The sequence below is a fragment of the Bacillus rossius genome, chromosome 2 (genome assembly GCF_032445375.1).
Source record: "Bacillus rossius redtenbacheri isolate Brsri chromosome 2, Brsri_v3, whole genome shotgun sequence".
NCBI classification, from domain to species: Eukaryota; Metazoa; Arthropoda; class Insecta; order Phasmatodea; family Bacillidae; genus Bacillus; species Bacillus rossius.
The window spans coordinates 9,244,154-9,266,216 of NC_086331.1; the positions used below are offsets into that span (position 1 = coordinate 9,244,154).

The 22,063-nt window shown below is 41.4% G+C and overlaps 1 protein-coding gene across 1 annotated transcript; it reads left to right on the forward strand.

Annotated features, from left to right (window-relative positions):
* Nucleotides 1-9,674: 9,674 nt before the first annotated feature.
* On the forward strand, nt 9,675-21,748 carry LOC134528794 (axoneme-associated protein mst101(2)-like). The gene is made up of 3 exons (XM_063362459.1): nt 9,675-9,971; nt 19,081-20,179; nt 20,277-21,748. The coding sequence occupies exons 1-3, from the start codon at nt 9,675-9,677 to the stop codon at nt 21,746-21,748; spliced, it is 2,868 nt and encodes a 955-aa protein (XP_063218529.1).
* Nucleotides 21,749-22,063: the final 315 nt, after the last annotated feature.

Here is a 22,063-nt window from a genome sequence, read left to right on the forward strand (position 1 = left end):
AAAATAAAATTAAAATTCTGTTTCTCCACAAAACTGTGTTGCCACTGCGAGACTTGATTTCCAGGGGCGTACTTCTCCACCACGCTACTGTCGTTACGAATAACAGGCTACCTACGATCGTTATGAAAAACGATTTCAGCAGTTATATGATACGAATGTATAACCACAAAAAAAATTCTTAAACCGGTCTTTATGACGTAATCCTGCAGTTGTATGACTTATTTGTGACGAGCATTCTTTTAAAAGTCAGGAATTTTACTATTAGTGTAAATTTTTGTTTTTGTGTAACTCATACCTAATCCGTGATGAGTTTAAAAATAAATGCAATTTCCCTTACTTTTTAATTTTATTTTGTGCTTTGCATTCACAAATTTAAAAACTAATCAAATAATACCGTACGTAAGATTTTATAGAGCGGAGTCTGTGAATGTTTTCAATTAATTTAGTGTCAAAAAATTCCTAGAATTCCCGTCGCACTGCAATACGGAAGACTCTGGGTTTTGATATCCGATTAATATATGAAGATTACAATTCCGGTACGCTATGAAAACCAAAATAAACACAACATTTAAGTATTATTTTTCGTTAGAATATCGCGTCTAGCAAAGTATGAAAAAAAATGCTATTTCACTTAAAACTTACTATTTACAAAACAATTAAATATCATTCCAGAATTTTTATCAAGCTCGAATGGCTGTGTGAATTAAAAAGATAGCGATGCTGTAACACGTATAACTACTGCAAACCTGAATGCTTGATAACCATTTTTGCTATTATCTTTTCAAAGACTTAAAACAAATGCAACTTTTACATATTTACCGTAAAAGTTTATGTGTGTATATATATAGGTGTATGTATATATATATATATATATATATATATATACACATCGTCCATTCCGAAAGGGCTTTTTCACTTAATGCACAATCGTATAATATGCAAAACATTATAAGTGCAAATGTTTTAACCAAACTTGTTAAAATTTGTGTTTTATAACTACATGGCATTATGAGCATTGTATTTATCAGCTACAAAAACATTTTAAACAAGGCAAAACTCAACCTTGAAAATTATTGATGAAGCCCTTTTATTATATGGATTGATTCGTGTAGGTATACTTAAAAGTTTTTGCAAGTGTAATTAATTGTGCAGTCCAATTTCGGAGTCCAGCTTAGCCGGTCATGTGGCTGGAGCGTGGATTGTGGATGTGTTCAATGACCGACCCTCATGACGTCATGGCGGCCATATTGGTGTCAAAATTCCTCAAAATTACTTAAAAATGACTCAAAATTCTTTAAATTTTTCCTATTTCGAGGGAAAACTCTCGCTTTGAGGGAAAACTTTCCGTTTTATTCCTCAAAAATTCCAAATTCGAAATGCCTCAAAATATGTTTGCCTTTAAAAAACAAGATGTCCCCACAGAGGCATAAATTCCCCGTCGACAAGCCTCCAAAAAGCCTCTGGAGGGAAGCTTCGACCTTGACCTTGACTGTAAACTTGATTTTCTTAAATTTTTGACCAAAAACTTCCCAAAAATATAAAAAAATTATTTACTTCAAATTTTTTGTTACTTAATCCATCTCGGTCCTCGGTTCGATTCCCGACGAGGATAATTTTTTATGAATTAATAAAAATATTTTAAAAATTCTTAATTACAATTTAAATAAAATTTTAATAAAAGGTCTTGCTTACATCACACCCACCATCTGGAATTCTAGAACCTCCCGCCATTTTGAATAGTGACTTCATGCCCGCGATCTTGAAAATCCATAGTTTTTATCAGAAAATAATGGAAAAAATTTGAAAACTCTTAACAAAATTTATGTTGAGGAAATTTTAATTTAAAAAACGCACTAACATCATGGGGTCCTCGGTTAAAACACAGTAAGGTCATTCGATCAAAAATGGTGATGATTCCTTCCTCCATGGAAACCACCGGCAGACTGACCTTCCACTACTAATATTAAGGAATACATTACCTACATCAGCTAGTTAAAAGTTATGGTATTCCTCTTTGGTCCGCCATCTTGTTTTAGTTTGGTGGATGTCGCCATCTCATTTTCGTTGCTAGAGTTCGCTGCCACCATATCAATTCATTTTTTACCCGCTAGAGTGCAGTCATATTTATTGCCGTGGCGTCCACCAATTTGGTGGAAATATCTATTCATTTCCCGTGAATATTCTACTTTCTTCTGAATTTTAAATTTTAAATCATTAGTGAGATTTTGGATGGTATTTTTAGCATTATAATTTTTATATTCTTCATATCATTAAAGTCACCTAATATTTTGCCTTCATTCCACTTCCTTGGTGTTGCAGACGCGACCTGGTTATTTTAGACAGTTTAGTTGTACATGTCTTGCGATATTTGTTCAAGAAATATCTACGACCAAAGGATTTCTGACACTGACTGCAACTAAATGTTTTTTGGCAAGGACTCAAAATACACTCGTTCCTCTCATGACGTTTAGCATTTTTCTCAGGGTAAACTCATTGCTGCATTATCTACAGCTATCTTTCAATAATGCTACAGGCAACGAACCGGGATCCATATTAGCTATTGTGACTAATACCAGATGCTTACTGAGAATTTTAAAAAGTAACAATTACTTAAATAGAATTGTTTATACTTCATCAGGGATAGTTAATTTAACTAATATAAGGAACATGTCGCAAGTAGTTTCTATTTTTGCCAATATATGTGGCGGAGCGGTTGTCTCTGGAACAGTGTGTGTTTTGTGTCCATTTTTATTCTGAAAAAAAAAAAAAAACGATTACGCGCTTCTGATGGCGATAGTAGCAATTACAAATAATGTCCAGATCGCGGACGAGAAGAAATAAATGTTTCCAAAAATGGTTTATAGGGAGCAGCACTGTATTCTAATTACGATTTAAAAAAAAATACACATGGTAGTTTTCCATGCACGAAGGATAATTCTGCCAAAATGTCTTATACATTCTACGGAATGAGAACAAGGGCCTTACTCGTAAAATTGCAATGTAACTAGCTTCATAGAATTTACATTTTTGCACACTGGAATAATTGAAGTAATCGTGGATCATTATTTAGTGAGTGCAAATACAACGCAAATATTCAAGGGTTTTCTTATGTAATGTTTTCATTTTTAGGGTGACAAAAAACTCAGATATTAAGATTTTTAATGTCCATATTAAATTATTTAAATTCTACAAAATGTGTTTTTAAGATGCTGAAATGCGAGGGAAATATTTTTGTGTAGTGTAGTTTGTTGGCACAGGGCAAGCAGCACAGGCGCTCTAGGGGAGACATAGGCTCGTACATAGAATGTTGGTGGGCTTTCAAAATTTAACTCTGCTGAAATTTAAGTATTTTTTCTATTAGGAAATTAAAAAATATTACTATGCGTAGCCTATTAGTCGGCTTCTTTAAAACTGTCAGATCAAATTGAAATGCAGTTTTTCGTGCCTTACAACGATTATAAACAAATTATGACACATACATAAAAAAATAGGTACCATATAAGCCCAAGACATACACTGATACACATAAATAACTTTACGACAAAACACGAAACAACACAGCACACAGATAAATACAGATTGATAAAGTTCATATTAACTAATTGGTTATAATTGGTAACTTTGGTTTTCAAAAAAATCTTAAACAGAAACTAAAATGGAGTATACAAAATAAATATGTAGATTATAAAAGTTTTAAATAACTTTTTGCTTAAGTTTTTTACCAATGAATGTTTATAGATTATTCAAAAAGAGTTATAATTATTTTACAAATGTTATAGTTAGATACTAATGGTTTTAAAAGTGTCACAAATTTTTTAATTGCAAGTTGAAATTCTTAATAAACCCGAGATATTATGTCTGAAGCATCAAAAATGGCAACAAAATGTATATAATAAAATGTGTATCACTGATTGAACGTATAGTAAATATAACATGCAAATTAAATTTATGTAGGAATGTAGCATATTTAAAAGGAATTTAAAAGCCTAAAATTTTAAAATATTAATTTAAGAATTTTTTTCTGCATACTTTCAATTCTATTACAATCAAAATTAGTTATTTAATTCAAAATTGAAGAACAAATTATACAATCAGGTATTGATGCAGAGAAAGTTATAAATTTAATAACACCTAAGATCTTCAAGTGGTGAAAAATAAACACTTGGCATCCACTATAAATCGAAGGTATTAAAAGTGGACACCACGTTTAATGTCATTTCTTACTGTGTGATAATTCTAATTATTTGAATTAGTTTTTTTACTAAATGTTATACAATAAATGCTATCGTAATTCAGAGACGTTTGTTAACTTGAAAACCAGATCTGGACAGCTGAAATATCTTGCTGAATAGTTTCACAAACATATTTCTTTTTTTTTTTTCAGCATCTTTTCTTGATAAATTCCGATTACAGTTGGAATATCATTTCTTAAATATTAAAGAGTAGTTGAGATAAACTACTACTTTGCGTAACACCTAATATCATGAATGTGAAATTGAATTTGCAAATTTGACTGCAAAGCGTCTATTTGTAAGATAATTTATATATATACACATATACATACACATAATACTGTGTGTGTTAAAGACGATCTTCCTGATTGAAAACTACGTGGTTTTTCAGAAATAATAATAAAATTAATTTGCCTATAAATATTTTTTTCGTCAAAAACGTCTAAAATACTACATAACAGAGGTATTGGTCAATAGATTGTGACTAAAATTTAACTGTCAATAATACTTCAAGATAATATATACCGATAAATGGTTGAACACACAACAACTCACTGACTGAAACACACTTAATTCAAATATTTTATGTACCAAAAGCAACATTTTTTAATGTTTTGAATATTTGTCTGAGCTTTATTTATAACATGTTGGAATGATAGTTGTACAGTTACTAAAAACCAAAACCCTACAAAACTAAAAAAAAAAAAAAAATTGCAAAACTCCGTTCCCCCGGAGAAACCCCCGGAATGGCCACCGCATGGGGAGCCCAAGAAAAGAAACGGGCTCCCCATTTGGAAGCCACCTGGAAGGTTTTTTTCTGTTCCACCCACCGTTTCTTTGGTAGCCTGACTTGTTACAAGGGATTGTATTCCTACCAGAGGAAATGCCACCATTTTGTCTGGGCTATCCGCCTTGGAGGAGCCGGGGCGCGAACCCGGGTCATAAAAGTCACAAGGCAGGCGCTCTACCCCAGAACCAGAGTGGTAGAGCGGATACTTGCAGTCTTCTTAACACTGGCATAATGTTATTCCACGAGTTTACTGTAGCTTCGTGTGTCATTAACACGTGCAGTACGTGCAGTAACATCTTACCTCGGTAACGAACAAATTTATGTATTCTTATGTTCTTCGTTCAACATGAACTGTGTAGTTTCATAACAGTGAAATATAATTTAGATAACTAATCTGGCAATTTTTTAGTTGATTTTCTGCAAACAAACTTACAGTCCCGCTGTACAATAATTATATAGGGCCTAGAACTATAGACTAGTAAAAAAATATGTAAAGAGTTTGCACTGTCGATGGTAAAGCTATTTCGAAATAATTGTTAGATATTAAAAGAATGTGTTTAGTTAAAATATGTGTGTACTTACAAGTATGAAGTTATTGATAACATTTTATTTATTTTGTTTTAAAGCCACAGAAAAGTTAACCTTGTTATTTCCCTTTTAAATATTATTTTGTTTTGCCATGCTTAATATGCGTAGCTAATACTGGAAAGCTGTTCAAACAACTGTTTGCAAATAGGAATTTTCAAAATCTTAAATTAGGTACTAAATCAATGATAGTGCTGGAGATGTCAAATTAAAAAATACATTTCATACTGACATCGCCGGAATTTTAGGTAATGATAGTACAGACCTTAAATCGATCAGTTTCTGAAGACTAAGAATTTAGATGACACTAGTTTTGTGAGATTTGCTTACTTATTGAGAAATATTCACATTATTTGAATACAACTATATTTTTTTGGAACTTACAGTACTAAAAGCACTTAAGGGATCGTCAAATAGCCTAAAAATGTATTTTAAAGCATTATCTTTGTAAAAGAGTTTCCGGAGGAGGGACTGGCTTCTGCCCTCCTCTTCCACAAATACCGTCTACACCCATGGTAAATGTGTAAACAAAATCACATGTAGTTACACACACTACTACACGATATACTCAAAAGACGTGAATTAAAATTTTCGTGACTGTAATTTATGATAGTTGTACTTATAATATTAGATGTTAATATTTTTTCAAGACATGTGATGATAGCCTACATGGAGTACCTACTATAGTCTGAAACTAAGTATTTGTAATGTTATGCAATTATCGTACACCCACACCTATAGCATGAGGCATCACTACAAGGCAATCTGAAGATGAGATAAGATACATTATCGAAGTTTATGGGCCGAGTCGTAAGACACTAGATTAGTATCCCAGAGAACACTGGTTCAAATCCCGGCTGGCCATTGTCATATCGTTTTGACGTGAAGCGTCTTAAAAATCACAGCAAAACATATGGGTAGAGACCCGTAAAATTCGCGGGTTCAATGACCTCCAGGATAGACTCCAATATCCTCTACACACTCGGGAAAATGCCAAATGTTCATTGGCTGCTGACTTGTGAGTCGTCTCGACTGGGTGGCCTGTGATTCGACACTTCTATGAGTGAGGTTCTCTAATTGGCCCTCCAGATTAACAGTGAACCCATGACAGAAGCAGCACTAAGGTATAATTATTTGAAATTTAGCTTAACACGAAATGAACCCGCGAATTTTACGGGTCTCTACATATGGGTAACAGAACAGACGAAAATGTCTGTATCATCTTTCTTTAACATTTTCCTAACTATATAGGCTTCGGCCTGAGACACATTTAAGAGTCTTTCCTACCTAGACCTCCCAAGTAGGTACACTTAGTTTTAATTTAGGTTAGGAAAAAAAATTCTGTTCAGTATAGCTCACGACTCAGACGTGATAGCGCGGTGATTCGTGTGTTTGTGTATAGAGAACCGACAACACTGGGCAATACAGATTTTACGTTCACCAAAAAACATTAATTTTGATATTATGCCTTCGGTATCTCATTTATCATATCACAGGCCAATGTTAAATATTTTCGTGGAATATTAATTGAAATGAATAGTAAGCTACCATTTAGTGTATGTTTTGAATTAAAATATTTAGCACGTAGACTATGTCTCGTCTTTATTATTTTAATTTTAAACTATTACACTATAAGCGACTCGCTGACAGAAGTTTCACTTGAAAGCAACGGCCGTGAGTCTCGATACAGCCCCACCGATTTTTTCTAGAAAATTGGTATGATGGTTCCTTACTGTAGGTCATGGCTAATTCTTTTTATATTGTCGCTCTACTGTGGCGTTGTGTTTTGTCGTCTGCATTGACTTCGCTATTAAAATGTTTACGGACAAGCAAGCATTTCAAAATAAGAAGAAAAATAATATCGGAAATAGGCTATTCTCCTGGTAAACAAATATTATATTGATTTCAAAGCTTTCATAAATTAATATTCTGAAATGATTTCGTTATCATTGACGCAGTTCAAATATAGGCGTAATGTCACAACTACTTAATCAATAAAACTTAAACAGCAAACAATAATCGCTCTCACTATTCCCTATTCACATTTGTGATTGTTTTGATCTATTCTTAATTGCAATTATTTTTGTGTACATCTATATGTTGTTAAAATACTTTTCTAATGGTTTTCACAGCACATGCTAAAAACATAATGCTGGAATCACAATACCCTGTAACAGCCCCGAGATGACAAAAACCACACCACAGCCATTAAGAAGTAAGGTCGTAGTGAAGTCAGCCTACGAAAAGTGAACCCCAACAGCCCATCAGAAACATAATGTGGGTATTATTAAAGATGTAGTAACGTAAAATATTTTTGTGAAATAATTCATGCTGAAGTTTAGTTTATCGTTCTATTGATAGACATGACGTAAAATAAACTCAATTGAATTGCCACCTCAGTACTGTAGATGACTATACACCTGATGGTGATAATATGTCGTGGAATTTCAAACATATGATATAAATCAAGCAATATTTTATTTACTTAACCGTCGGTTGTCAGGTAATTATGATTTTCGCTCACTAGATTGCATTTAATTTCAACTAGTGACCTGGAGTTAAAACATCAATTATAATCACAAGACTTTGTATGCTACTTATTTATACAAATTATTTCTAAGATAATATACATAATTTAATCATGTCGTTCGAGTATTCGGACTGTATGGTCACGTTTTAACTTATGATAGTTATACATTATGTCACTTTTCCGTCTCACCCCGGCGGAATTATTCGAGTATGGTAGTCTCCCATTATGGCAGTCTTCCAGTATGGCAGTCTTCCATTATGGTAGTCTTACAGTATGGCAGTCTTCCAGTATGGCAGTCTTCCGTCGACCCCCGTCTAAACAGAAGGAAATGTGTCATAATGGAAAACTACCACATTTTTATGTTTACAGATCGTAGTTATAAGTATACAGTGCTGCTTCCTATAACACATTTTTGGAAACATTTGTTTCTATAAGTGCGCGATCTGTTGAGTTAATTTATGACTGGAACTACATAAAGTCACCGTCAGAAGCGCTATCTGTAACTTTTTAAGTTAACCTAAGAAACAATTAAGGGGTTTACAGCACTACCTAGCGATGTATTCTTCATACTACTTCGAGAGAACTGCAGTTGTACTCATTCCATGGAGTGTATAAGAAAATATGACAGAATTCCGCCTCGTCCTTTAAAATTATGGCAGTTTTCAGTTATGGTACTTTTCCGCCTTTTTCGAAGAGGCCAGGCGGTATACCCCCATTATGGTAGTTTTCCAGTATGGTAGTCTTCCATGGCCCCATCGCCGACAGGCATGGTAGTCGGGGCATAGTTGTGAACTAGGACATGCTGTGTGACCACCGATGGGCACGTTAGTCGGGGCACAGTTGTAAACTAGAAATTGCTGTGTGACCACCGACGGGCACGGTAGTCGGGGCATGGTTGTGGACTAGGACTTGCTGTGTGACCACCGACGGGCACGGTAGTCGGGGCATAGTTGTGAACTAGGACTTGCTGTGTGACCACCGACGGGCATGGTAGTCGAGGAATACTTGTGAACTAGGAATTGATGTGTGACCACCGACGGGCACGGTAGTCGGGGAATAGTTGTGAACTAGTACTTGCTGTGTGACCACCGACGGGCATGGTAGTCGAGGAATACTTGTGAACTAGGAATTGATGTGTGACCACCGACGGGCATGGTAGTCGGGGAATAGTTGTGAACTAGTACTTGCTGTGTGACCACCGACGGGCATGGTAGTCGAGGAATACTTGTGAACTAGGAATTGATGTGTGACCACCGACGGGCACGGTAGTCGGGCATAGTTGTGAACTAGGACTTGCTGTGTGAACACCGGCGGGCACGGTAGTCGTGGCATTGTTGTGGGTTAGGAGACTGTAGTGTGACCACCGACGGGCACGGTAGTCGGGGCATGGTTGTGGACTAGGACTTGCTGTGTGACCACCGACGGGCACGGTAGTCGGGGAATACTTGTGAACTAGGAATTGATGTGTGACCACCGACGGGCACGGTAGTCGGGCATAGTTGTGGACTAGGAGACTGGAGTGTGGTCGCCGACGAGTATGGTGACCACGGTGGACCAGTGGACAGTTAGGGCGAGCTGGTACGATAAGAAGAGTCTTGAGAACCGGCTCGTGTCAGCAGGGGACCTGAGGCCGGACTGTCCGCCTCCAGTGAACCAGCGATGGTGGTCCGGCCATCAGGTCCACATCACGGGTGGACTGATTGTCTACAAACATTCGCTGCTTGTTGCACATCACCGGGAGACGTCGCCCTGCCGAGGAGAGTCCAAAGGCGGACCGAAGACGTGGGACGTCATCGACTGCAGTAACGGGCGCCCGCAACACGTCGAGTCCAAGGTGAGGGCCACCCAGAAGAACTAAACACAAACAGAGATAGATTATCCTAAGGCTAGATATTTTTTGATGTGACAACGTCTAATAAATCGATGAACGCCGGCTGCACGCACGAAAAAGTGTTCCGTAACGCACATTGTCCCAGTACGCTGTGTCCCATTACGCTCATCTTACGCTTGCGCCGCATCTATCTCTCTTCCACTCGATTGGAACAACCATCCATTTGACTTTTTCGAGGCAAATTAACCGTGAAACACTCCCATTCGTTTCCTACTTGTCCTATCATCATCCTATCCTTAACAGAATAACACAGATTGGAAGAAGTTAAATAGCAAACATGTATAAAAGTTATAGTTAAAATAATATGTTCGTTAAAGTAATAAACATATTTGGATTAATGAGTGCAAATAAAAGTAAATTTATCAATTAAATTGTAGATTTCATTTCACTACTTCTTTGTATCCATACAAAATAGTGATAATTCAATAAAAATGATTCAATTTTATTCATAAAAGTATGCAATCATTTCATAAATTTTTGTTATGACGTTGTCACGTTAAACTATCGTCCGTAAACCGACTTTACAGACAACCAATTTTTATGAAATATTTTTTTTCATTTTAATGTAATTTAATGTCTAAATGTAAAGTCAGCAGTAAATGCGTAACTATCTTGCTAGATAAAGGCCCCGAAAAATATATTTGTGTTTTTCTCTTGTCATCCGCTCTTATTTTTTAATCTGAAAGACGAATTAAATTTTTGCCTTTTCTTAGTCATCAGGCCTATCAGCGGGCTTAACGTAGGTGCGTCACTCTGCTCCTTCAGAGCAGAGGCGGTGGCTGTTAAGGGGCCCGCCTCGTCAGGGGTGTAAGTGTGTCGGTGAGACGGGATGATAAGCGCGACGCTCGCTGGTGCTTCTAGCATGGTGTCTCCTCTGGACTGGCGCGCAGTTTTCTCCCAGTGCATATGAGCGGTGACCGTAACATTGCATGGCCGAGAAATGAAGATAAAGTTGTAATGCAAGTCCCTTAAGTGCTTTCAGGAACCCGTACTGGTTGTTTTACGCCTAAAAATTACTCTGAAAACACGCGTTTTTAGCCATTTTCACTCTTCTAAAAATGCAGTTTAAAAACTTAACCGAAAATCAAAAGTACTTTTCGGCCCTCAGCGAACTCTTAAATGCTTTTCGTAAACAGACACCACTCGGATATCTTGAGTAGTTTTGAAATCGCGTTGTTTTTCCTGAAGCTCTGCGCACCGTGTGTGTGCCCGGGCAGGTGGAGCCCTTAAGAGTATGAATGGGCCGGTTGAAAATGTATGAATTTTCAAAGATTATAGTTAAAAAATTTCAAAGTTACCAGTGTCAAACTGTAAAGAGTACTTTGTGTACATCTGCAAGAGCTCGCAAAGGAAAAGGAAACGGGAAAAATTGGACAGTGCTAAGTTGTACGCGCAGCCTAAGGTAGAAGCGGTTCCCAGTAACACGAGAACACTTTCAGCATTTGTCGACGTAGTAATGACACGACCAAAGAATGTTACTGCTAGAGAGGGAAGGGAACAGGACAAAAATAGCTACTTCAAAAATAAAGTGTCACGAAAATAGAAAGATTGAATGTTGAAATCGCGGGAAATTGGTCACAGAAAAAGATATTTTAGATCAAAGGGAAATCTAAGAACAAGAGTAAAAGGGCGTTACAGGCGTTGGAAAGTAGGGAAAGTCACGGTTAAGAAACGAGTAAATTGTGTGACATGAGGTAGGAAGGCTTAAACGTAGCAAACAGAAGGGCTATTGGAATTGCGGGTCAGCCGATCACTTACGTAGTGACTGTGTAGTGACGCCAGACACGGAATCCAAAAGTAGACGTGAATGTTGCGAATGTGTTAACACTGGCCATAGAAAAGCTAAGTGCTATTTGAAACGTTTAGTCGTGAAAGAAGGTCCAGAAACATTAAAAAAGTTGGTTGTCTGTAAAGTCTGTTTACGGACGATAGTTTAACGTGACAACGTCATAACAAAACATTGATGAAATGATTGCATACTTTTATGAATAAAATAAAATAATTTTTATTGAATTATCACTATTTTGTATAGATACAAAGAAGTAGTGAAGTGAAATCTACAATTTAATTGATAAATTTACTTTTATTTGCACTCATTAATTCAAATATGTTTATTACTAGAGTCCCGGAAATTTCGCAGATTCGTCTGGCTTCAGAGTAGAATTTAAGGTAGTAGGTGTGTTCAACCCATGTTTGCTTTCCCATTGGTTGATTTCTTAGCGAGAGCATGTTTATCCTCGTTAATTGGCACTACCCGATTCACTTAGTTCTCTCCTAGCTGGACATCGTTGGCTCACGGTCGTAGAGGGTCGTGTCCAGATAACTGCGGGCCAATCATGAACACAGTGCGAGAGTGTGAAGGTTTGCATTCTAGCTTGCGACTAAATGAATGCGCGAAATTTCCGTGACTCTATTTATTACTTTAACGAAGAGATTATTTTAATTATAACTTTTATACATGTTTGCTATTTAACTTCTTCCAATCTGTGTTATTCTGTTAAGGATAGGACGATGATAGGAAAAGTAGGAAACGAATGGGAGTGTTTCAAGTTTAATATGCCTCGAAAAAGTCAAATCGATGGTTGTTCCAATCAAGTGGAAGAGAGATAGATGCGGCGCAAGCGTACAATGAGCGTAACGGGACAATGAGTCATCCTTTTTCGTGCGTGCAGCCGGCGTTCATCGATTTATTAGACGTTGTCACGTCAAAAATCAGGTTCAATTAAAGTAACTATTTTAATTGGTAAAAATTGTTGACACGGGAATCGTCGGGTACGCTGATAAGTAAAACTTGGTGTAACCAGTTACTAAGGGATAATTATATTGGGGTTAAAAGTGTAAAGAAAATTCCTCGGGTAAAATTTACCAAAGCTGATGGTGGTTTGTTGTCATCGGAATGCATAGCGTGTGTACCAATTACGATCGGTGAATTCACATGGAAATATGATTGTTACGTGATAGATGGCATAAACTATCCTGTGATCATAGGAATTGATTTTTATTACCGCATACGCACGTGATAATCGATTTTAGTAAGTGTAAATTTCGTTTTGAGTTTAGTAAAAAAAAAACCAAAACAGGAAGAAAATTTGGTAATGGGTGAAAGTGAAAAAAAAAAAAAACTTGCGCACATAGTCGGTACATACGAAGAACGTGAAAAGATTGTAGATTATTTTTAGGAAAAATATTCCAATGTTTTGACCGAGGAAGTTGGTTCATTTTAGCGTGTCACTTTATCGTTTAAACTTAAAGGATGGAGATGCAGTTGTTTGCGCACCGTATAAGGTTGCGGCAGTTAAGGTCAAACCATTTCGAGAAATGATTACGAAAATGCTACACGAAGGTGTAATAGTGTAATCCACTGGTAAATACGCGAGTCCGTCATTTTTGGTACCGAAAGGCTAGGGGAAACCATCAGAGCATCGCTTGGTAACATATCTGAGACAGGTCAACCTTAATCTATTCCCGGCACCGAGTGTGGACTTGGCTTTACAGCAGCTGGGAAAGGAAAAATACTTCACTGTAAAGTACTTGAACTTGCAAATTGAGTTACGCCCAGATTCTGGGCAACCCTCATAGTTCGTCACACCGTGGAGGTACTACATCTGATGTCGCGTGCCTTTCGGTTGTAATAATGGGGCACAGACTTTGTCGAGAGTACTAGAGAATGTGTTAGGAAAATATCAGTACGAGTATGTGTTTAGTTACATCGATGATGCTTGCATTTGTAGTAACACATGGTAAGAGCATGAAACGCACATGGAAACTGTAGTGAAAGCTTTAAACGAGTTAGGATGACGGTAAATCCTTAAGAAGGTAACCTGGGCAAAGGAGCAAACATAATATATTGGGTTTATTATTGCGGAAGGTCAGTTAAGGCTGGATACAGAAAAGGTAGCTGCGGTAATAAATTTTCCTCGGTCGAAAAAATTTGAAGGCGATACGAGTATTTTTAGGCATATGTGGGTACTATGCAAAATTCATCCCAGGATACGTGGATGTAACCGATCCCTTAAATTTATTGAAAAGAAAGGGAGTAGAATTTAACTTAACCGAAAAACAGGAAAATGCGTTTAAAACTCTTAAATGTGCGATAACTACCCCGCCAGTTTTCACATTATTGAATTTTGACAATTAATTTGTTTTCCAGACAGATGCAAGTGGCATTGCTGTAGGGGCCGTATTAAAACAGCGGGCTTAATGTCTACAATTAAATCCCCTAAAAAAAATTTTGTGTAGTAAGCTTTACAAAGATATTTATTTTTCCTCTAAAATTCCCTACCTAACCATGTACCAAGTATTTTGTTCATCAGAAAATTTAGCCGATGTGTGTACCCGACTTATTTATAACGCAGAACTATCCACTCGTAATTCTTCTGTGAGCGAACCAGTTTTTTAAGCATGCTAAAGTCGTGGTCTCTTGCCAAGAAAATTCGTTTCTCCAGTCTAATGGGGAAGTTAACTGCCAGCAGGAAAAAAAAAATTCTCTGGTTAAACTGAAATATTTTTGCCGCAAAATTGCAAACACTCTCGGCGAAGTAATATTTATTGTATTTCCTTAACAGCTTCCTGAATGAAACTGTTACCTATTTTTCGAAGTCCCACAAGTCTCGCTGATGATTTCTTTTGTGCGGGTATGGGCTTTGTTACGAGCAGTACGATGGAAAATTGATATCTTACAGTTTCTCTTCACATGACGTGGGCAGCGCACATACAGTGTGCATTTTTATTACTCCAGTCCGCGTAGAGAGGCGCAGTCACACACAATAACGGGCGGAACACCACCTCGATCGACCTTATTTTCTTCTCCGCGAATCCGGTCGCGGGGCGCTCTGAAAAGAAGCGCACAATTCACTCGCCTCAGCGCCCGAGTTCCACTGCTTTTTTTTTTGACGTGAATACGTCTTTAAAATTGCTTCCATAGTGGGAGGAAAATCAAAAAAACGAATGATAACAAAATCGGAAGATACAGTTTGATGTTGCAGCTACATATCTATCATCTCCATACAAAATTTAATCACACCCACTGGATAGCTAAAGGATCAAAAATTTCGTTACGCTGAGTGGGGACTGTGACGCATTGCGCGCGGTGGATGGGGAGGCACCGCCATTTTGAGGTAATTTTGCTGCGTTTCGAGATTTCCATTTAGTATAACTTTTGACTCGGAGAAGTTACGATGTTCGTTTGAGTTTCAATCGTCAAATCTATCGATTGCATATACAAAACATTAGTGTAAATAGTTACAGTGAATATATATGGTGTTAAAAAAAATTAATCAAAAATATATAATTTCGGCCTATACGCGTCAAAAAGGCAAATCCAAATACAGAGATCGTATACGGTTGGAAAGGGCTTCCCAAAAACAATGGAATGATACGAATAAAACACCATATGACCGAGTGAAGCAGTGCCGGGAACGTAAAAGAATGCACATTTTTGCACACACTACACACTTTCGCACACACTTTTGTACACCTTTGGAAAATTTCGCACAGTTTTGAATGTTTTGCACATTCGCACACACTTGCACATACTTGCACATACTTGCACACACTTTTGCACATACTTTTGCACACACTTGCATGCACCCTTGTGCAAACTTTTGCACACACTTGCATGCACCCTTGTGCAAACGTTTGCACACTTGCATTTTAAACAATTTTGCACATTTTTGCATACTGACATATCTTTGGAAAATGTGATTCACATTTGCACACTTGTGTTCTTGCCATCTTGCGCACTCGCACATTCGAGTATTCGCGCCTTCGCACTCTTGGCTCTTGTGCTCTCGTATACTCACGCACTTGCATATGCACGGTTGTTTCTTGGGGGTGGATGTCGCGCTATCCCCACTCCGGGGCCGTTGGCGCGGGCGGTGATCGCTGGAGCAGCCTTGAGCGGGCTCCACGTGGTGGCGTGCGGCTCAGGTTGAACCCCGCCATGCTGCAGGGATAGGCGGGTCGCGGCGGTAGGGACCCGCCTGCGCCTGACGCCACTCTGACGAGGCTTGAGCTTATTGTTGTGCAACGCGCCACGGGCAGTCTTCGCATGAAACTACTCTTCTTTCATGTACGTATTATTCTTGAAGTTAAACTTATTTACTGAGAGGGAAACAATTTTCCAGCGTTCCGATCACATGTAAAATAACTCACTCTTAATTATTTGATATTTTGGAAGCGAAACTTTTTTGCTGAGGGGGGGGGGGGGGGGGGCTAAAATTTTCGAGCGTTACGAAAATTTCGATCGCATGAGGGGAATAGTTAGGTACGTGGTGGGGGAACCGGTAGAGGAGGAGAGTGCGTCAGCGGCGACGCCACTGCAACACATGCACCAGCGGTCGAATGGGGAGACAGCAGGTGAGAGGTAGAAATGACGCAGCAGCGAAGCTAAGGAATTCTCGTAATGTTGCTTGTGTTTGTCTACTCCTCGGTTTTCGCAACGGCTAAAATTAGACGCTGCCAATTTTTTTTTAAAATTTAATTTAAAGAACCTACAATTTATTTATTCGTGTGGAAAAGAGTTATTGATTTGTGCAATTGAGTTTATAATATTGTCATTCATTTTTATGCGGATAGTTTGATCTAAAATGGAAATAATTTATATATATATATATATATATATATATATATATATATACACACACACTTAAAAAGCAAGAAGCTTCACTTCTGTCGTGTGTGAACTTCACGCGCACATTTATTTTTAATATTTACCGTTTCTTTGGGCTAACCTAGCTTTTGTTAAACTAAAGCTGTATCCGAATAGTGGCCTAATGGATCCCTTAGCTAAGGGATCCATAGATAGTGCATCGTAATGGAAGTGGCCATCTTTGAGTTGTATCCGAATTCTCACAAGGGATGTCGATGCATCCTCTCATGCGTCCACTAATTCGAGATATTTAGGGATGCGACTCTCACATCCACTGATACGTCCATACATCCCTTAGCTTTGTTATTGTGACCATAACCCTTTAAAAACGAGAAAGTGATACGAGATAGTTAATCAAAATGGATTTTGAACTTGAAGATAAACACGTAAAATGTAACTAAGGTATTTATAAATACTTATACTATAAGTATATGTTTACATAATTCACATAAACAGTAAATTAATTTGATTTGTAGGAACAACAAGTGCCCGATTCAAATTTTCTTCCATATTTAAAATCCCAACAAAAATTTAAATCATCCGAAATTGTTTAGAAATTTGAATGTTCATTTACGTTTTACTTGCCCACCTTTAGATGCCATGAATATAAAAGGCCAATCCACATTAGTACAATGACAAACCAACAGGTAGTGCTAGCTGTATAACTATTCGGATATCGTACATACTTTAGAATGCATCCTTTAAACTGTGGGTGCATAGTTTAGGGATGTAGGGACGTGAACTTAATGGACGCATCCCTAGGTATTCGGATACAGCCTAATAGTTCCGGCTAAGCTACACTACTCAGGTTAACATTCATGAGGGTGAAGCAACAATTGCCATCCTGCCCAGCAGAAGTTTTGGCCCGTCCGGCTGAGATTACACATATTTCTATAGTTATTTTAATTAAATTTATATTAAAATTTTAAGTTAATTATTAACTAACAAAAAAATTTCAGTTATTAAAATGTTATCGTTGATTCCAAAATAAGAAATGAATTACAGAAGTGTGTCAGTCTTAAAATTTGTATGCATTTATAAATTTAGCAATTGGTGTAAATTTGTTTTATTACAAATCATGTAAATACGATGTTCGCCAGCTCGTAATATGGTTGTTCTTGGATAGAGTAATAGTTCGTAACGAAAAAGGTATACAAAGTATTTATACAAATTAATTATGCAAGTATTTATTTTGTAAAGAAGGTTTTTTAGTAAAGACGAGTGTTTGTTATTTTCGAGCCCCATAGCCTCCCATGCCAAATTATTATTTTTTGGTTTGTTACTGGATCCTACACCCACACAACAGGGAAGGGTGACGTTTTGGATTGTGTTTATATATATATATATATATATATATATATATATATATATATATATATATATATATATATATATATAGGCTTTCCTGTAACAGTGGCGTGTGGAAGGTTTTTTGTAGATCCCCGGTAGTTTTGTGTGAAGTCGAGCTGTAGGCCGGGGCTACACTCGAAACTTATTATTTAAAATTGTTAACGTTGTGGTGTTTCAGTTTCACATTGAAGGACCTTTACCGACTACAAATATCTTTTTTTAGAGAGTTGTCGTGTTCATGAGTCAAACTTACGCTTCCGTAGCGAGTTCGCAGCAGTAGTTCTAGAAGTGATTCAGTCTCATCCAACCTGTGTAGTGACCTAGACTAGCTAAGGCTGAACGCAGTCCACTGAAAGAAAAAAAAGCTTGCAAAATGCGGCTGACAGGCTAGCCAACAGAAGGGCTCTCTACATGATCTGTCTGATGCTTGTAAAGTCAGACAAGTAATCGTGATACCAACATTCTGCCTAATTACGTCACTCACGCTCTAACGATTAAAATTCTGAGTTGTCACAGCATCTAATTAATTAAAATTAGTTTATATGGCCTCAAATAAAAAAAAAATTATGTATATAATTTTTTTATCTCGTAAATTGGTAAGTTGCTTAAGGCCGAACCTTAAATTTAGTAAATAAATCTAGCCCAACGGCTTAAGCACCCAAAATTTGAAAAACCAGATATAAAATAAATTTAAAATATTATCTTGTAGATGAAGAAACCCGTGGAAATGATATAGCAGTCAGGTTAGTCCAACGAATGCACTTTCTGGAACCGCCAATGAAATTTGTCTGATAAAACAGGACCGGGTATTCACTGGCTTCTGGCGACATGCGGGAAATTTATTAACTTGGATGAGTAAAACTGCAGTTTTCAACAATTATTTCCAGTGTAATCAGTAATTCGTAAGTGCAGCCACTCTCCAGACCTTGATATTCCGGAATTTATTATATAATATATAATATTTACAAAAGCCAACTGTAGCGTATGTAGGGCAAGCATGCAACTTTCAGGACACAGCCACAAGACTGGATACAGTACTCGTGTATTCCACAGGTGTCCGCAGGAGCGGAGTGGAAAGGCAGTGCTGCAGACCTGGCCACAAGAGCAGCTGCGCTGCCAGAGGCATTGTTCGGGAGGTGGCAGGCCGCCAGCGCAGCTGAGCTGGCAGAGGCATTGTTCGGGAGGTGGCAGGCCGCCAGAGCAGCTGTGCCGGCAGAGGCATTGTTCGGGAGGCGGCAGGCCGCCAGAGCAGCTGTGCTGGCAGAGGCATTGTTCGGGAGGCGGCAGGCCGCCAGAGCAGCTGTGCTGGCAGAGGCATTGTTCGGGAGGCGGCAGGCCGCCAGCGCAGCTGAGCTGGCAGAGGCATTGTTCGGGAGGCGGCAGGCCGCCAGAGCAGCTGTGCTGGCAGAGGCATTGTTCGGGAGGCGGCAGGCCGCCAGAGCAGCTGTGCTGGCAGAGGCATTGTTCGGGAGGCGGCAGGCCGCCAGCGCAGCTGAGCTGGCAGAGGCATTGTTCGGGAGGCGGCAGGCCGCCAGAGCAGCTGTGCTGGCAGAGGCATTGTTCGGGAGGTGGCAGGCCGCCAGAGCAGCTGTGCTGGCAGAGGCATTGTTCGGGAGGCGGCAGGCCGCCAGAGCAGCTGTGCTGGCAGAGGCATTGTTCGGGAGGCGGCAGGCCGCCAGAGCAGCTGTGCTGGCAGAGGCATTGTTCGGGAGGCGGCAGGCCGCCAGAGCAGCTGTGCTGGCAGAGGCATTGTTCGGGAGGCGGCAGGCCGCCAGAGCAGCTGTGCTGGCAGAGGCATTGTTCGGGAGGCGGCAGGCCGCCAGAGCAGCTGTGCTGGCAGAGGCATTGTTCGGGAGGCGGCAGGCCGCCAGAGCAGCTGTGCTGGCAGAGGCATTGTTCGGGAGGCGGCAGGCCGCCAGAGCAGCTGTGCTGGCAGAGGCATTGTTCGGGAGGCGGCAGGCCGCCAGAGCAGCTGTGCTGGCAGAGGCATTGTTCGGGAGGTGGCAGGCCGCCAGAGCAGCTGTGCTGGCAGAGGCATTGTTCGGGAGGTGGCAGGCCGCCAGAGCAGCTGTGCTGGCAGAGGCATTGTTCGGGAGGTGGCAGGCCGCCAGAGCAGCTGTGCTGGCAGAGGCATTGTTCCAGGAGGCGGCAGGCCGCCAGAGCAGCTGAGCTGGCAGAGGCATTGTTCCAGGAGGCGGCAGGCCGCCAGAGCAGCTGAGCTGGCAGAGGCATTGTTCGGGGGGCGGCAGGCCGCCAGAGCAGCTGTGCTGGCAGAGGCATTGTTCCAGGAGGTGGCAGGCCGCCAGAGCAGCTGTGCTGGCAGAGGCATTGTTCCAGGAGGTGGCAGGCCGCCAGAGCAGCTGTGCTGGCAGAGGCATTGTTCGGGAGGTGGCAGGCCGCCAGAGCAGCTGTGCTGGCAGAGGCATTGTTCGGGAGGCGGCAGGCCGCCAGAGCAGCTGTGCTGGCAGAGGCATTGTTCGGGAGGCGGCAGGCCGCCAGAGCAGCTGTGCTGGCAGAGGCATTGTTCGGGAGGCGGCAGGCCGCCAGAGCAGCTGTGCTGGCAGAGGCATTGTTCGGGAGGCGGCAGGCCGCCAGAGCAGCTGTGCTGGCAGAGGCATTGTTCGGGAGGAGGCAGGCCGCCAGAGCAGCTGTGCTGGCAGAGGCATTGTTCGGGAGGTGGCAGGCCGCCAGAGCAGCTGTGCTGGCAGAGGCATTGTTCGGGAGGTGGCAGGCCGCCAGAGCAGCTGTGCTGGCAGAGGCATTGTTCGGGAGGTGGCAGGCCGCCAGAGCAGCTGTGCTGGCAGAGGCATTGTTCGGGAGGTGGCAGGCCGCCAGAGCAGCTGTGCTGGCAGAGGCATTGTTCGGGAGGTGGCAGGCCGCCAGAGCAGCTGTGCTGGCAGAGGCATTGTTCGGGAGGTGGCAGGCCGCCAGAGCAGCTGTGCTGGCAGAGGCATTGTTCGGGAGGTGGCAGGCCGCCAGAGCAGCTGTGCTGGCAGAGGCATTGTTCGGGAGGTGGCAGGCCGCCAGAGCAGCTGTGCTGGCAGAGGCATTGTTCGGGAGGTGGCAGGCCGCCAGAGCAGCTGTGCTGGCAGAGGCATTGTTCGGGAGGTGGCAGGCCGCCAGAGCAGCTGTGCTGGCAGAGGCATTGTTCGGGAGGTGGCAGGCCGCCAGAGCAGCTGTGCTGGCAGAGGCATTGTTCGGGAGGTGGCAGGCCGCCAGAGCAGCTGTGCTGGCAGAGGCATTGTTCGGGAGGTGGCAGGCCGCCAGAGCAGCTGTGCTGGCAGAGGCATTGTTCGGGAGGTGGCAGGCCGCCAGAGCAGCTGTGCTGGCAGAGGCATTGTTCGGGAGGTGGCAGGCCGCCAGAGCAGCTGTGCTGGCAGAGGCATTGTTCGGGAGGTGGCAGGCCGCCAGAGCAGCTGTGCTGGCAGAGGCATTGTTCGGGAGGCGGCAGGCCGCCAGAGCAGCTGTGCTGGCAGAGGCATTGTTCGGGAGGCGGCAGGCCGCCAGAGCAGCTGTGCTGGCAGAGGCATTGTTCGGGAGGCGGCAGGCCGCCAGAGCAGCTGTGCTGCCAGAGGCATTGTTCGGGAGGCGGCAGGCCGCCAGAGCAGCTGTGCTGGCAGAGGCATTGTTCCAGGAGATGGCAGGCCGCCAGACAAGCCACATGCAACAGGCGGTGTTCCGCTCGACTGGTCGCCGCCTGTGGGAGGGAGGCAGTCGATAGCGGCCCACGCCCGGCTGAAGCATGAATGGGCATGTGAGCGCCGGCGGGGGGTGGAAGGGGGGAGGCGAGGGTCCCGGTGGGCTCCTAACCACGCGGCCGGCCGTGAATGAGCGCGAGCCTCGTGGTTCGGTGCCCGGCGGGGCTATTCACGCCGCGAGCCCCCGGCGCGACATAACGATTGCCCGCGCCTGGCGTGTTGGCGCGAGCTTAGCTTGCGCCCATTGGCTGGCCGGCAGGTCGCAGGCCTGTCGTCCTCGCGAGGCGGACACGATCCCCCGGCCCGCTATCCCCTGCGCCGCAGATCGATGCGCGCCG